The following is a 16,417-nucleotide window of genomic DNA, read 5'->3' on the forward strand; positions in this document are numbered from 1 at the left end:
TAAGTCGGTTGGCAATTCGTGAAAAGTTCGGCGTCTAAACGGCGCCTTGCTTCCTGCATGCTACCCATGAATATCAATTTTTCTCTTATCATCCACAGGTAGAGTACAAATATGATAATTTATTTGCGATGTTCTTGGTGAAAGGTACTCTGAGTGCAATAAATAGGTATATCGCAACGTGAATAGTTAGCCCAAAAACTGTGAGTAATAATTCCGTATATGCCTCTCTCGTTATGATGATATATTTCTTCTTTTGGAGGAAAGTGAAAAATTGTTACAAACTCTGCGAAACAACACACGCCCCCGCCAAACGTTTTGAAGACGCGCGCAGATCTACGACTTCGAGGACGTACCAGTCACCTGAACCACATTTGTATTAGCTTTTTAATCTACATGACATCTTTTCAATTTATACCTCATGCTCGCGAGTAATTGGTACTAATAAAGGCAGGCGGAGGAGTTCTGTTTGTTGGTCGATCCGTACCGTTTGGCTGGCCAGAAGAAAGGGGGTAAGTTTCTTTCGTTTGGCGGGCCAAAAGAAAACTGGCACTAGTTACCATTCTCCGTCCTGTGAGAATATTTAAAATGCTACGATTTGGACTACTTAAGTTCCTCAAACTTTGAGAATCAAATTATGCGTAATTTCTCGAGTGTGTTTGTAAGCTATTAGGCGCCTGAATCACAGGACGTTATGAATTCCTTAAGGTGAGTGGCCTATTCCTCCAAGATAATTGAAAATAATGTTTTAGATGGCGCGATTATCGAAAGTTTGTCTTGAGCTCATGCAATTGCGGCGTAGAGAATGTAATATTTACCTTTGCCTGTCTATAGCAGTTTTAGCCTCAGTGTACTTGATGATGATAAACCTGTAATTGTTGGTCTTCTGTAGATAGATAGATAGATTATCTATATTTACCCATAGACATCAGCCATAAAAACATTCAATTATAAAAACATGCATTAAATGGATATTAAGATACCATAAAAACTATACTTAAAGCACAAACCTAACTAAAGTTGCTTTCCATGAATGCCATGCCGGAACGTACTTCTTTAATTAAAAGCTTAAATAATCCAAGGGACTCTGCTTGTCATATGCCACGAGGAAGTCTGTTCCAAAGAGTGGCGCCACTACAGCTAAAGCTATTTATGTAATAGTTTGTGCGCGGCTAAGGAACATTAAGCTTATTCTCAGAGTCTCTTAGGTTATATGCAGTTTCTCGCCTTTCAAATTTGGAACATAAATGATCTGGAACCATTGTGGCTCTTTGTATTTGCTGCTGGGAAGCTAGGTTTTTCCAGCTCAGGAGCTCAAACAAGTGACCAGCATTGGCATCATAATTTGAATAAGTCAAAACATGGGCTGCTCTGTTTTGTGTCTTCTGTACCTTTTTCTGCAAAGTTATCCCGCAGTTTCCCCAAACAATATTACAATAGTCAAAATGTGGCTCAATCAGAGCTTGATATATTAGAAGCAAAGTCGCTTGAGGGACAAGGTGCCTTATTCATTTTATAGCCCCAATGCCAGAAGCAACTTTCTTTGTTAGTTTATCGATGTGACTGCTCCAATCAAGTTTGTTATCGATGGTCACTCCGAGTAATTTTGCGGTGGTGACCTGGCTAACTTGATTGTCTTAAATTGTGATCATCAGAGAAACTGTGAGAGTACTTAATCTCTGCCTTGAACTGATGAGCATAAACTCGGTATTAGTCATATTTAGAGTAAGTTTGTTTGCTCTCAACCAATTGAGAATACAACTGAAGATTGTCTACACAATCACCTGCATATGTAAGGTGGGTGTTGTCGGCATCACAAAGTGTGGATTGAAATTGACCAAATGTATGAGCAGTCTGTGGAAAAGTTGCTCTTTTTTTTTCTATTTTACACCAGTTCAGGTAATTTAGTGCTAACAACTGTGTTGAAAACTTAAATTGGCCACCGTAAAGAGTAAAAGAAGCTGATGTTTTGAGCATTAGCCCTTTGTCAGAGCAATTGGAGGAATTGTGAGTTGTGTGTGGGTTTATATGCAGAAAGTGGAGCTATGCTATTGGTGGGAATATGGTGACAAGAAAACAGGAATAAATTAGTTGAATGAAAAGCGCTCGTTGATTCCGTAGGGATTAAGGGTGCCGATTTGGAAGATAAATTTTTGTTGTAGTGTTTTGGGGCTTTCCAAACTCCCTAGATGTAAGGAAAGGCTGTGAACTGCCATATGCTGTTTAGAATGATTAGGGAGATTAAAGTGTTTAGCGACTGGTTTGGATGTGGCCTTGTCATTTCTTTCCACACTGTGAAGGTGTTCTCGGAATCGGTCACCCAGTCGACTCAGTTGTTAACACTAAATTACCTGCTATACTCTCCCACCAATGCAGCACCACAGTTTCTTTAGAAACTTACACCTTTTATTCCTTTAAAATTCAGGTCTGTTGACATTCCCCATTTCCTATTCCCCATTTCCTATTCCCCATTTCCTATTCCCCATTTCCTATTCCCCATTTCCTATTCCCATTTCCTATTCCTCATTTCCTATTCCTCATTTCCTATTCCTCATTTCCTTTTCCCCATTTCCTATTCTTTATTTCCTATTCTCCATTTCCTATTCTCCATTTCCTATTCCCCATTTCCTATTCTCCATTTCCTATTCCCCATTTCCTATTCTCCATTTCCTATTCTCCATTTCCTATTCCCCATTTCCTATTCTCCATTTCCTATTCCCCATTTCCTACTCTCCATTTCCTATTCACCATTTCCTATTCCCCATTCCCCATTCCTCATTCCTCATTCCTCATTCCTCATTCCCTGTTCCCTCATCCATAGCCAATTTAAAACTACAGTTGAGTAACGATTTATTAATTGATAACATCTTAGCAATAAATTGAGTTCTATCTTACAAGGTGCTAAGTTATGACTTGTTGTAAATCAGTTTGTATTATTCACTTTTAAACCTTCAATTTTATTGGCTAGAGCCCATTTTTATAACCATGAAAATAATGATAATAATAATTATAGTAATAATGATAACGATAATTTTAGAACAATCATCATTGTAAAGGATGCATTAATCAGTAATCTCATTTCCTAACAAGACTGAAAAACAGTTTAAAGATATATTGGTCAAAAGTGATGAATCCTATCAAGTTAATAATGATACAATAATAAGATACAAGCAATGAAGAAGATATTGATGAAAACTGAAATGTCTAACCTTTGCGTCTCTTTGCTAGTTAATGGTAGTGTTATTTATTTTTTTTACTTGAAGGAAAAAGGTTGGAAACTTCATTGCTGGTAATGATACCAGCCAGACTCAACAGACAGACCAACAAGCAAAGGGAAAACATACTCCTCTTCCTGAAGATCAATATGTATTTCCTGGAATAAGATACACCCTCCACTTTGTTACCATTGATGTCACAACAATTGGTCAAAGTGAGCACATAAATCTCCTTATAGATTTTGACATAACTAGTGCTTTGCTTAGACCCCTTACAGTGATTCACATTTGATTTCTCCTCACCACATCACTCCTGAATCACACAATAAAGTCCTAAGAATAAAAGGAAATGATCATCAACTTAATTAAGAAGCTCTTGATTGGTAAACAAATTCATTCTCCTTGTGAGCACCTTAGGCAGTGTATAGAGAACAGTATGGAGAATATGTATACTGATGATTGGGTGTCAAAGGTTAATGAGGAATAATCTTTGCGCAGTTATCATTACTCAGAGTTACTAATTGGTCAACTGTTGAATCTTCTCCTTTCTTTTTTGTATGAAATTGTCCTACATTTGTATGTTGTTTTTAAAGGAATCTCAGAAAACTTATTTATCTATTACTTCTGTCTAAATTACAGCCACATTTGGCCTTGTCACTGGAAAGACAAGTGTTTCTTCTGATGTGACAAGTAAGTATGCCAAGCTTGGTGAACCTTATCAGCAAGGATTTATTCTTGAAACATTTAAGGCAGTGCCTGGAATTGGGAAGATTGGTTGGAATGCAAGTGAAACTCCATATCAAGGAGTCTTCTCAAGGCCAATGGGGTATGTTAAGAAATAAAATATATCAGTCTATAATTTCTCTCAGTCATTATGCATGTTGTGATTGGTCAACTTAGTAGGCCATACTCTTTCATTTGCCCACTATGATTTAGAGATGTTTTTGTTGCAAAATCTCTAGTTCCTGAATTTCATAGGAATTGAATGTTTACATCTTTTGTTTTCTTTGAATGTGGAAGTTGTGCTCATTAAGGAGAATTTTCCCTGTGCCCTTGAAAATTTTTCTTCCAAGTATCTTCATGTCATATAGTCCACACTATCTGGCAACTTTGCTTTTTGCTTTTCAAAGAAAACCTTGTAATACTTTTTTCCATTTACACTGCTAATCTATACTGCTACTACAACAGGTTTCTGTATGTTTCCTATTTGAAAGCAATTTTCCTGAAAATGCAACTACTTATAGTGGACGCCATGTTTTCTTGAGTAATTTTTCATTGGAGTGAGAGACTCATAAGAGTCACCTTAATCAAAATATCTTTTATCTCCTTGTTGGTTTGTTTGAAATAATAATTTTCTGAATGAGACTTATATCACTTAATTGTGCAAAAGTATGAAGTAGATTTGAGGAGAAATAGTGGTATAATATTGGTCCAAAACATAAATGTGTGACACTGGCTCCTCTGATGTTAGGAAATAAGGTCAAAACAAGAATCTTGATGTACAAATTTTATTTTTATGAGAATTACTTTTTTTGTGATTATGTGATTCATTAATTGATACATTCCAACTATTTTATGATCTTGTAGTCACACATTCAGAAACTCAATATCACATTAGTTAGGCGAGAATGAGTCCTTACCTTATGCTCAGAAAACTGCTGTTTTTATCAATCAGTGCTCCAGTTTACCACTCATGGCAACTGTTGGTGGTAAAGTCAAGCATCCAGACAGTGGAACGAGCAGGACTGTTGGATCAGCTCTCGGGTCGTGGTAATGATGTCACTAACCAGTCAGGAATTATTTCAGTGGTAAGTGGCACTGCTTTTCTTTCACTTAATTATTGTACAGTCCAGTCTTGTGTCACTTTTGTTGTCATAACTGTATCAGACTTTTTCTCTTAGTAACTTGCAGGTGAACTGTGTTTTCATTTTAAACTGAACTAAAAATCCACAAGAAATTGTTGGAAGTTCAAGTTGAAGTGGTTTAGTGTTACAAACCTAGCTTGAATCAGCCCATCACTGCTGTGAGAATGTATCCATTTTCCTGAGCGTGAAGCAACTAGGAGGTAAAGAGAGAGGAGATTATTTTCCAAGTCTGAACAAAAGTTGCTCAGACCATGACAATATAGCCAGAAAAGTCTGATAGTAAGCAAAGAGTTCTCCAAACTCACTAATAAACACCCTGCTTAATCCAGAGTTGAGGTTGCTAATCACCAAAGCCGAGTTGTATAAAGGGTGAATAATGGATAAACCAGCTAACCAGCAGGTAAGTGTTAGCAAAAGGTATGGTGTTATATCCACCCAACAGAGATTTATTCAGTGGATAGCATTATCTAACCCATGAGTTCAACTCTCCTCTACTTCAAAATGAAAACTAGAATTTAATAAAAAGGTAGCTTGTGCATAATGAGCCTGAAGTATGCAGTTATCAACACCAGTTTTTGCATTTACTTTTCTGTGGCAGATTGCTCAATATTGCAGGCAAGGTGGGCGTTTAGCAAGTGTTGAACTAACTGGACAGAAAGAAAGTCAGGGAGTGTTAGCAAAAGTTGGTGGTAAAAGTGAAGGTAATAATTACTTAATTATTGAACGTTTTCATTTAATTGATACAGTTTTTTTTTATTATAAAAATTTGTTGAAAGGTAGTTGAGAAGGAAATAAAGCTTGTTTTTTCCTCGTGGTTTCAGTGTTTGGCTGTGATGTGTTCTTCAACATGCCATTGCACCAGAACCCTACACTGTACACATACCAGCTTGTTAATGTTCCTGTTCAAATAATGTACTTGGGTCCTGGAAAGCTTGTCAAAGTCACTTGTGACTGGATGGCACACTTTACTCAACATTTACAAAAGGGATGGAAACTGGTGGATATCTTTTGGGATCAGGGAAAAAGAAGTCATGGAGGTATTTATGCTGTTGTCAATATTTCATAATATAATTTCTTTTCCAGTATGGCATATTGTCAAATCCTGCGATCTGATTGGTACTTAGTGTGATCTGGATTTTCCTGAAATCATACCAATGCCCTAGTGAGTTTTCATCTATAGTTTTACACAGAAACAATTTTGTTTTAATTTACGCATATTTAATTGTTGAAATATTTGCTAATATCAGTTAACTAACTCATTTCTCTGGTGCACTAGACTTTTCCCTCTCTGGAGATCACAATTCAGTGTGGTTTTTTGAAAGAGAGTCTAAAAAAATGACAGACCTCTATCCAGTTTACCAAGGCACCATTATTGAGTACCAGCACACAGTAAAGGTATGTGGTTGTTTCTGGAACAGGAGAGTTGAAACTCAGACTTTGTTATGAACTGTTCCTTGTCTCATTACCAGACTGTGATGGTTGCCCCCTAGTTAACCATGGAATGTACATCTTCTTGCTCTACACCAAGTTTTATCAATTGAAAATGTTTAGTTTCATATGTTCTGTAAGTAAAACTGTACTAACAAAAAAGTAAAGGGGTAAGTTTCTAGAGAAACTGTGGTACTGCATTGGTGAGAGAGTGTAACAGAGTAATTTGGTGTTATCAACTAAGTTGATAATGTAAATTGGTCACGGTAAAGTTTGAACCTTTCCCTCACAATATCCAGGTATTTATTCTCTGTACTATCTGCCATGTATTTTATAAACACGAAGCTCAGAGAATTCATTCTTAAATGAAACAGTATCTTACCCTCTATTGTTATAAATACAATGTCAATGAAAGGATAAACTTAATTTTAATTTGTAACATCTGGGGCTGTAAGAGTTACTTTAAGCACATGGGAGCTTGCACATCAGGATTATTAAGGGTTCCTTTTCAATTGATATTTGGAAGAAATATCCTTACCTGTTTCCCCTTCTTGTTGATATCAACATTACCTTAATTTTTTTTTTTTAGGTACCAGTAATTAAGACATTTTTAGGACTGTAAATTAACTTCAAGTAGTTATTCAATGATTTTCTTCCTCGGTAGAACTTAGTAATTAAATTAGTACTTCTGACAACATTTCTTTTTCTCTGCAGCTGGGCTTTTTTGAGACCAAAGCCAAAGGAGATTGGACACCAATGATAACAGAAATGGGCAACAGAGGCTGGGAGCTAGCATGCATGTTAGAGACTCCAGAGGTTACAAAAATAGGCCTTGGAAACATGACATTCAAAGTTTTATTTTTCTTTCAAAGACGTTTGGTGCAACTCACATCACATGGGGGCTACCCCACAGCTATTCCACAGGGAATTCCTGGTCCCTATAGACCTCCTCAGGCCCCTCATGTTCCACCCCCTGGGGCACAGTACCCTATGACTGGGCAGGCAGCAGGGTATTACCCTCCTCAGGGGCAAGGTGCTTATCCTCCAACAGGAGGATACCCAAACTATGCACCTCCATCCTACAGTGCAGCACCTGAACCAAGTGCTCCCCCCCTGCCCGAGAAACAGTGAATGTCATAATTTATATCTGTTTTAGAAGACCTAATTTTAAATGTAATTTTTTATGCTGTGAGCTGCATACTATTATTCGTACTACAATCTCAAGCATTATCATTCATATATATATATATATCTATATATATAAGTTTGACATAATTAGGAATTTTTTTAATTAAAATTTATTTAAAGTTATTATATGAATATAGCTAACTCTGAGCAGAGGCTTCTAGAGTGTGAAACTCCACTCATGTAATGAGGAAAGGAATTGGTTTGAAAGTGGCCTGTTGTTCTCTTAGTTTAAACATTGGCATTTTGTAAAACTATAGCCAAGTAGTTCACAACTCATTGGCTCTCATTGCTGGTTTACTTTATACAAAACTTGTACATCAACATTTCTTACCTTTGTGTCTGGATTTCTATCAGCTCTTCACAAGTCTTTTTAATGTGACAGTCACAAATAACATTGAAAGGTTGTAGAAATAATTGTAGGACTGTTAAAGTTTGTGCAGGTAAAGAGGTCTGAAAAAAATTCAGGCTTTAACAGAGTTAAACTTGTGCTCTGGTCAGATACTGGTCATACAGTACTACCTACTGAGTTGTGAAGCCACATATTGGGAGCATGGTAAATTTATGTGATATATCTTGTCACAATTTTGCATTCATCATAAATGAATGTGAAAAATGAAATATTGAATTCTAGTATATACTACACAGGTGGATAATACTTTCCACATACACAGATTGGCTAGAGAAGAAGTAAAGAGTAAGTATAAAGTGAGCAGTGATGAGTTTAACTTCCATTTTTTTGGGGGGTTTAACATTCAAGTTATTGTCAGTAAGTTTTCCAATTCAAATATTAAGAAACAGTGTTTCCTAATTTAGGAAACACACAGAATGCACTTGTCTTTGATGGACCAAGCATGCTTCAATTCAATCTTAATTTTATATTTTAAAATGTGCACTTTTAACATCGCCCATTCCACAATTGTTGTCAATGAGTTTTATATGCCCTAATTTGTTTATGCAAGGCATTATCATAAAAACGTTCTGCACTGTTTGTTTTTTGGGAAGGAACTTTGTCATTACTTTAGCCCAAACTTTCCCTAGAAATACTGGGTTGTGGAAAAGGGTTGACACCCATGGCTCACAATGACAGATAGATGAGACTCCTGCTTCTGGGCTATTGATTGGAATCAGGGGAATCCCTTCCCTCAAGATACACCATTTAAGTCATGTTTCAGTTTTGTATCTGCTTTTATTTTTTTTTTTTGAGGGGCACCTCTAGGGATCTTGTGAGATAGCTACTTGTTTAGAGGGTGTCCTTCCATAGACAGTAAAAAGGAAGACAACAAATCTAGGAGTGAATTGAGATATTTTATTTAAGTTCATGCAATTGATACACAAGGTTCAAGAAAAATAGTGGTGAAGCTAATAATAATAAGGCAAGTCAATGCTACTGTGATACCAGAACTACCTAGAACTCTGGAAACAAGTGACCTCACACTGTGATACCAGGACATCAAAACATGGCCTCGGCTGCATTACAAAATACAGTATTAGTGCCCATTACTATGGGCAATAACCAAACTAGGTTACCTATGCAGAATGTTCCCTATAAGGTTGTGAGCTAGTCTCATTAATGCCTTGATCAATGAATTGATGCCACCTCTGTATCTTGAACCCAAAGGTAGAGTGAGAGCATGCACACCCTACAATTTGATAACTAATAGTTTTTTCAAGTGATATGGTCCAGTGTTGGAGATATCACAAATAAAAATACAAGTCACCAGAATTATCACTGCAAAATGAAACCATACCAAATTCATACACAATAAAACCACCAAATGAAACCACTGTCTCATGCAAACTTCTTTGGCTAAATATTCATTTTTCTTTGTATGTGTAGCTCCTTCCTGGATAGCAAAACAGTCTCTACTATAAAACTGCTATCAGCCTTTAAATATCAACTAACGCCCCTCACCTTGCTCCATGTTTCACGTTTACCTTTAGTTACTGTTTGGTCTTGAACAATCTACAAAAAACCCTATTAATTTGCAGTCAAGTTTATATTACATTTTAAATAGGAGCTCAGCCTACTAATACTATCCCTTACAAAAGAACCTTGACTGCAAATGAATTTCCCTAACCCTAACTTCTCACAGAAACTAGATAGTCAAGCTATGAATAGTACTCAGGGACAAGAAATATTTAAGTTAAGTTAACATTCGTAAATAATGATTGTCTTTAAGTTAATGATGTGTACAAGTCACACTGAATACCTCAAACCTAAGCTTTTGAATATTTTTTTAAGCAACAGACTGATGCAAAAATTAAGAACAAAACTATTACTTTAAAGTTTAAACATTGAATGCTTTCTCCTGATTAAAATTTAAAAAATTATTGATTATAACATCAGGTGATGAAAGATACACTCAGTGTTAACACATCAATATTACAATGAAAATTAGATAGGATGAAAAATTGCCAAAACACTGTCAGGGAGAAACTGTTACCAGGATCCATTTTAACAGTCTGAATATGCTATCTTGGTTTTTACCCAATTCCAAAAAAGAAATTTAATTTCCTTCAAGATGTTATTTTGTCTAAGTCTGAAGGAGGGTAAAAACAACAACAGACAAAATCTGTGTATATCTGCACCAAATAAGAAAATTTGGTGAGGAAAATCATTGATCAAACTTGTTAAAGCATGATATCAAATAACCCTTCTCAGCTGAGTTTTCCCTTGAATGGACATATTGTTGCTCGATTACTAGAATTAAACACTGAAATAGCAGCAAAACACTACACCCAAAATATGATAACCATTTGAAACTGAAGTATTTGCTTGTCTTTTTTACCCATTTCATCTCATGAGCATGTTTACAACTGTCAGAAAAAGAAAACCACCAAGAACTCAATGAATAAAACAATCATTACCAATATTGATCCACTAATATATGGTAGAATATCTGAATCATACCGGGTTGTAATGAACCAAAATCATGATAAGTCATTCTTAGTGCTATGAAAATTGCCTCTAAACAAAACCTAGAAATGTGAATGATTGTTACTGTCCAAGATGAGTCATTTTCAACTCACTATACCCACAACTATCACTATATAAATAAAAAATTATGTGGTAGCTAATTCATGGTGCTGATGTAAGAGAATAAAAAAGACACTGCTTTAGTTTATCCTCTTTAATAAATTACTGGAATTCAGAGCCTAATAAATATTTAATATTACAAAATGCATTTAACAAGATTCAGCATCTAATTGTAGATACCCTTGCCTTATATTGTGTATTATAATATCAATTGGTAAATAATGATGAATGGAATCTATGCAGCCTTGACGTGTGACTTGTCTGGTTGGGTACCAAATGGATAATCCCACAATTTGCTAGAGATACCAAAACCTGTACAAACAACAGTATCATTATGAGTTAATAATTAATATTCTAAAATAGTGCCTGAGCAAGGCCTACCTATTTCCTAAGAAGCTACCATGGTAAAAATCCTTATGTACCACACCACTGTGCATGATGTGTGCAGTTCCACTTTGGCTGAAAGTTCCCATCAAGTTGAGCCACAAGGTTTAAGAACTTTTAAGATTGTTTTTCTGTTCTATTTCAATTGAGATCGACCTTTTGAAGCTCAAAATGAAAAGAAAAAATGCTAAATCATTCTTGTTTTGAAAAACAATGAGCATGTACCCTTTTCAAGCCCTGGAATCAGTTTTGGAGTTGATGATATTTCATCCCCAAACACCATGCAAATTATGGCTCTAACGGAGGCTTTACAATTTGGGGAACTCATCACAAAAACGGTAAACATTATTTTGAAGTGTTGATTCATCCTAAAAGTGTTGTTCAATGGAAGATTTTGCTTTAAAATAGAACACTTTTCAGAATTTTCAACACAAAGCAAAATATTTCTTGGTCATTTTAGCCTTGTCATTCATTCAATAGTTTTCAGGTTGAACACAATTACCTGATAAACCTGACTCAGTTGTAATAACATATTTCTTTTTTGTTTGAGGCTGCATGCTGCATTATAAAGGAATTGGTTTATGCTTTAGCTGCAAGTATATTGAGTTATGGATGCACTTGCTTCTCTCGTGCTCTCCAAACTTCCCACATGCATCCATAACACATACGCATGCTAAGTACAGACCAATTCTTCAGTGATATTATACTTTACAAAACTGTTTCAAATAGCTCATGCCAAAACTGTATAACACCTAGAATTTTGTGCAAATGCTTAAAGGAACAGCACCTTGTAGATATTGAAGAAATGAATTTAATTTTTCTTAAAGAATGTTTTCCAAAAAACTCTTTTCTTTTAATTCCAGTAGTTATTATATTACTTAAAGTGTTTGAAAATTAAACATTTTTCCTAAAAGATTAAAATATATTCCATTCAACAGAGCAAGACTATGATTGTGAGGCACCAATCACAGCCTCCACAATGCACCTGCCCCATAACTGTCCTGCAAAAGACCCCACCATGCAATTAGCCACTCTTAGGCACTTAGCCTGTTTTATTAACATACAAATAGTATTATGTACCTTTCTGCTGGTCTTCAAAATGGTGCGATACATGGTATTTCTTCAGCTGGTGTAGATAACTTCCAGGTGTTGGAGAGCCATGGTGCAAGTAGTAATGCATCATATCATATGTAATATAACCAAACAAACCACCAGCAAACAAACTCCTGGCCATGGCTAGTGGGAACAGTAAAGCAAATGCAAAGTAGAAGATGGATGCCAAGATACCTGCAGCTACAGGAGGAAACACCAGTCTTCCACTATCAAAAGGCACCTTAAGAAAACACAGAGAAGGAGTGATGATCAGATTTCAATTCAGAGTACAATTGTATTTCCATGTTGTTCACACACCCTGAATACCACTTCCAAGAGATTTTTACCAAACATTACATATTGCTAATAACCCTAACAACATGTTATGTTGAAAAAAAACACAGATCTTGTCTTGGTTTGCCAGCACAACCTCACTCTAATGGTATCACAGCACAGCCAGTCCTGACCAGGTTTTTCTCAGATCTTCCCACATTTATTCTGTTATCAACGCAAAGATACAGTCACGTAACAGTTATCAACATGCACAGGACACTCAAAACACTGCATACCTTGTGATGCTGCCCATGAAGAAAAAAATGAATGGTGATCCAAAATGGGTCATCAGCAGGAACATGATTGATCAAGTGAAACAAGAATCGATGTAAGACGTACTCTATCAATGACCATATAAAAATGCCAAACAAGAACAGCAGTGAAAATGCAGATAAAGCCTTGAGTTTGGAATCTAGGTAATAAGGATTGATACTTCCAATTCCATTCTGAGTGGTTAGATCGTGGAAGCCCAGGAAGCTTACAAACAGTATGATTGGAATCCAGATTATGGGTACAACATACCATGGAGTGGTTGAGAAGAATTCCACAAAGTCAGACTCAAAGAGTCTCAAGGGGCGATCAACTGGGGAATGAACCCAACTTAGATAGTCTGCACGAAGTTTCCCCACTTGTGGAAGGATTGCTTTGTTCCAGTCAACAAGATCCTGAAAGAGATGGCAAAAAGAAGTTAACATGTACTAACAACAGAAACAACAACAGAGCAAACAAAAATGTTTAAAACAGTTATCTAAATTCATACTTCTCTCCAGCCATCCATAGGAAGATTTTGTCTTGTTGTTGAATCATATTCTTTGTTCTCCTCCTATACATAATACAAAGTCAAGTCAAGTCAACCAACAATAATGATCAGAAGTAAATTTAACACTACATACTTCAAGTTGATACTTCAAAATGTATTGATTTTCAAGTTCACACCTTTTCATCAATCCCTACTGTACTACCCACCCAGAGCAACCCATGAGCATTTGACTGCTCTCCAGGGAGGAGGAACTTAGACCCAAAGACTTTCCCGAGGTTGGGAAATTTTAGCCTTGCCTTGGTGGGGTAGGGATTTGAACTGGAAGTGTCAAGTCTTTCCTGCAGAACACATAAGTGGCTAAACTGCAGAATACCCTGCCACTCATTTACATCTCACTGAAAAAGAATAGCATCTGTTGTGTTATGCCTTGTTCTTGAAAACCGTACGACACATGTAAATGAGGTGGATCAAAGTGCCAGGGTATTCTGCAGTTACTCCCAAATGAGTATTATTTTTTTAGAATATGGATGAGTTTTAAAGTTAAGAGTTTGCTCTCATGAGCAAATGGCTCTGAAAAAAAGGTCTATGAAAGCTGAGCAAAATTTTTGAAGGTATTTTAAATAACTAGAGTGAACATTTAGTTGAGTGATTTTTAGGTTTTGAAGCTTGAATAGCCGAATCAATTGCTAATCAATGAGTAGAAAGTCACTGTCACTGGTCTTATTTTTTTCAAGAATAGTTGTTTCCATAGAGCACGAAATGCTATTGAATAATAAATGAACAAAAACCTTTCTAAAAATATCAAATGCTACTACATTTTACTCAGTTTGGAGGGGCATTTGACCAAGAAATCTAGCTCTTGGGTAGGTATTTTGAATGCAGTTGGCCCAGGAGGCGGGAGTTTTAATGAACCTACTGTCCAAAGTCCAAATTCTTAAGCCTAAATTGTTAATTCCACCCAGTCAAAGAGCATTTCACACAAAGAATAAATATATCTATAAAAAACTGATATGTAAAGTACATGACAAAAAAAACAATTGTTTGAAAACAAAAGAAAAACTTAATTAACACTCCTGTCGCATTCCAAAAGTTAAATTCAAATAAATTTGTAATAACGTAAATGTTAAAACAAAGTGCAGAATTAAAAGCAAATTTGCTGACCCATGTGCTTAAGTAGTACAGCCTAAAATAGTGAATTAATTAAGCATTTGATAGATATAAAACTCTTGACAGTTTCAGATAGCTAACACAGAAACAGTTAGACACAATAGGATTGACAAAAGTTTTTATATGCAATTGCCAAAACACCTAAAAATTGTGTTCCATTAGTTTATAATGTAAGCAAAACATCAACTTTTCCAAAACCTCCTCTATTACTCTGGATGTTTTGTTACTCACTTTAACACTTACTGTTAAAAAAAAAAATTAAAAAAAAGGTGATTGAAAGTAGAACCAAACAACATAACAACTAAGCCTTGGCCACTCCTGGAGCTTCCAGTAAAATGAAGCAACAGAGATGCTGGAGAAACATGAACACTTGTAATTTGATTAAAACTAGATACACTTGTTATGCACCTGAGGTAGATAACCAGAAAGCCCTAAATTCTTTCACTACTAGAGATAAACACTGCATCAGTTGTTTATTTTTTAAAACCAAACTGTCCTAGATAAAGACCTCAGAAACATGTTCAAATGTAGGAGGAAAATAAAGTTTAATAACCTTTAACAAAAACTAAAGGATGACCAACAACATAATAAGGCTTCTGGAATGTTACTGAGTCAATTCAAATGCAGATAAGGATGGATGTGCTTTACTGAACTTTTAACACTTGTGGCAGAAAAAAAAACCATTGTTGTCATGGCTTCTGAAATGTATTTCTATCAAAAGGGTGAGGTAGACAGGCTCGTTGTTTGCACACCATCAGTCAAACAAACATATCATCCCTCACAAAACTGCACTTGTGCCCTCAAAGACACTTATAAGTACACAGTGTTTACACAAAATTGGTGATGCCCAAAACATGTTTACTTTCCTCCACATCTTATTGTTCTTTTCTTATTTATTGACAATAGTGACAACATTTTGTTGCTGGAATGCTTTAATAATAAAATGAGTGAAATATAATAGATATTGTAACTTGCCGGTTAATTTTGTGACTTTAAGCCTGTCCTGGATAAAGATCTCAGAATCATGTTCAAATGAAGGAAGACAAAAAATCGAACAACACCAAACCTACGAAAGAGTAGCTACTTAATTTGGCTTCTGGAATGGTCCTGCTTCAATTCAAATGCAAATAGGATGGAATCGCTTTTCTGAAATTTTAACCCTTGCGGCAGGGAAAAAACATGCGTGCGAAGTGAACCACGGGGAGTCAGTTTAAAACGAAAACATATTTAACTGCGTCAAAGAAAAAAAGTACTCGTGGTAAGAATTGAATTTTAATACCTTAAGGTTGAGGTAATTAAACAGGTTTGAATTAAATTAAAAATAACGGACTATTCGTAACATGCATGGTAAATATGGGCTGATCTGTCTGGCGTGAAATTATGTAACACAAACGGGAGGAGGCCACCCAAATTGTTTCAAATCCGATGTTGTAAATGTCCATCCCATAAATTTACCACAAAAAAAATACACAAAACGCTAAACAGTACTCTGAACATGTAAAAACTTTCCATTCAATCCTGTGTGGTTCTAAATGTAAATATTGTTTTCGATAATTTACCAAAACAACTGATCACCGACAGCAGTACAATGGCCAGTTTAAAATAACTCAAAATAGAGGGCTTTGAGAAGTTTCAAAGCTAGAGAAAAACAATTTTCTAACCTCTCCCTTTAAGCGTCCTATCAGGTATTTTCCAAGCCAGCCATATGCAAAATTTGTATGTCTGTGTAGATCATCTTGAGTCATCACTTTAGTCACATCCTTGCCCGCGAACCGCAGCAAAATATCCTTCCCCCCGGGATGTCTCTCCAGAAATTCACTAACATCGTACACCTTTCCACGGTGTATGATCCAAAAATCTTTCTCCGAGTTATGCTGTTGCACTTCCTCGACGGAAAACAAAGGGAGTTCGGGCCTTCCCGCGCAACTCTCCGCCATTGCTCAATAAACTA

At 36.0% G+C, this 16,417-nt stretch overlaps 2 protein-coding genes across 2 annotated transcripts; one reads left to right on the forward strand and one right to left on the reverse strand.

Annotated features, from left to right (window-relative positions):
• The first annotated feature begins 575 nt into the window (after positions 1–575).
• On the forward strand, positions 576–8,590 carry LOC131774503 (uncharacterized). Its single transcript, XM_059090549.2, has 8 exons — positions 576–705; positions 3,261–3,427; positions 3,852–4,038; positions 4,888–5,020; positions 5,676–5,778; positions 5,899–6,114; positions 6,354–6,472; positions 7,220–8,590. Exons 1-8 carry the CDS (start codon positions 692–694, stop codon positions 7,634–7,636), a joined length of 1,356 nt encoding a protein of 451 aa, XP_058946532.2. The 5' UTR covers positions 576–691; the 3' UTR covers positions 7,637–8,590.
• A 387-nt stretch (positions 8,591–8,977) lies between these two features.
• Positions 8,978–16,413, reverse strand: LOC131774504 (fatty acid 2-hydroxylase-like). Its single transcript, XM_059090550.2, has 5 exons — positions 16,128–16,413; positions 13,300–13,362; positions 12,776–13,204; positions 12,195–12,447; positions 8,978–11,042 (listed from the first exon to the last, which is right to left on the reverse strand). The coding sequence occupies exons 1-5, from the start codon at positions 16,401–16,403 to the stop codon at positions 10,966–10,968; spliced, it is 1,098 nt and encodes a 365-aa protein (XP_058946533.1). The 5' UTR covers positions 16,404–16,413; the 3' UTR covers positions 8,978–10,965.
• Between the last annotated feature and the right edge of the window lie 4 nt (positions 16,414–16,417).

This window comes from Pocillopora verrucosa, chromosome 3, assembly GCF_036669915.1.
Source record: "Pocillopora verrucosa isolate sample1 chromosome 3, ASM3666991v2, whole genome shotgun sequence".
Classification (NCBI taxonomy): Eukaryota; Metazoa; Cnidaria; class Anthozoa; order Scleractinia; family Pocilloporidae; genus Pocillopora; species Pocillopora verrucosa.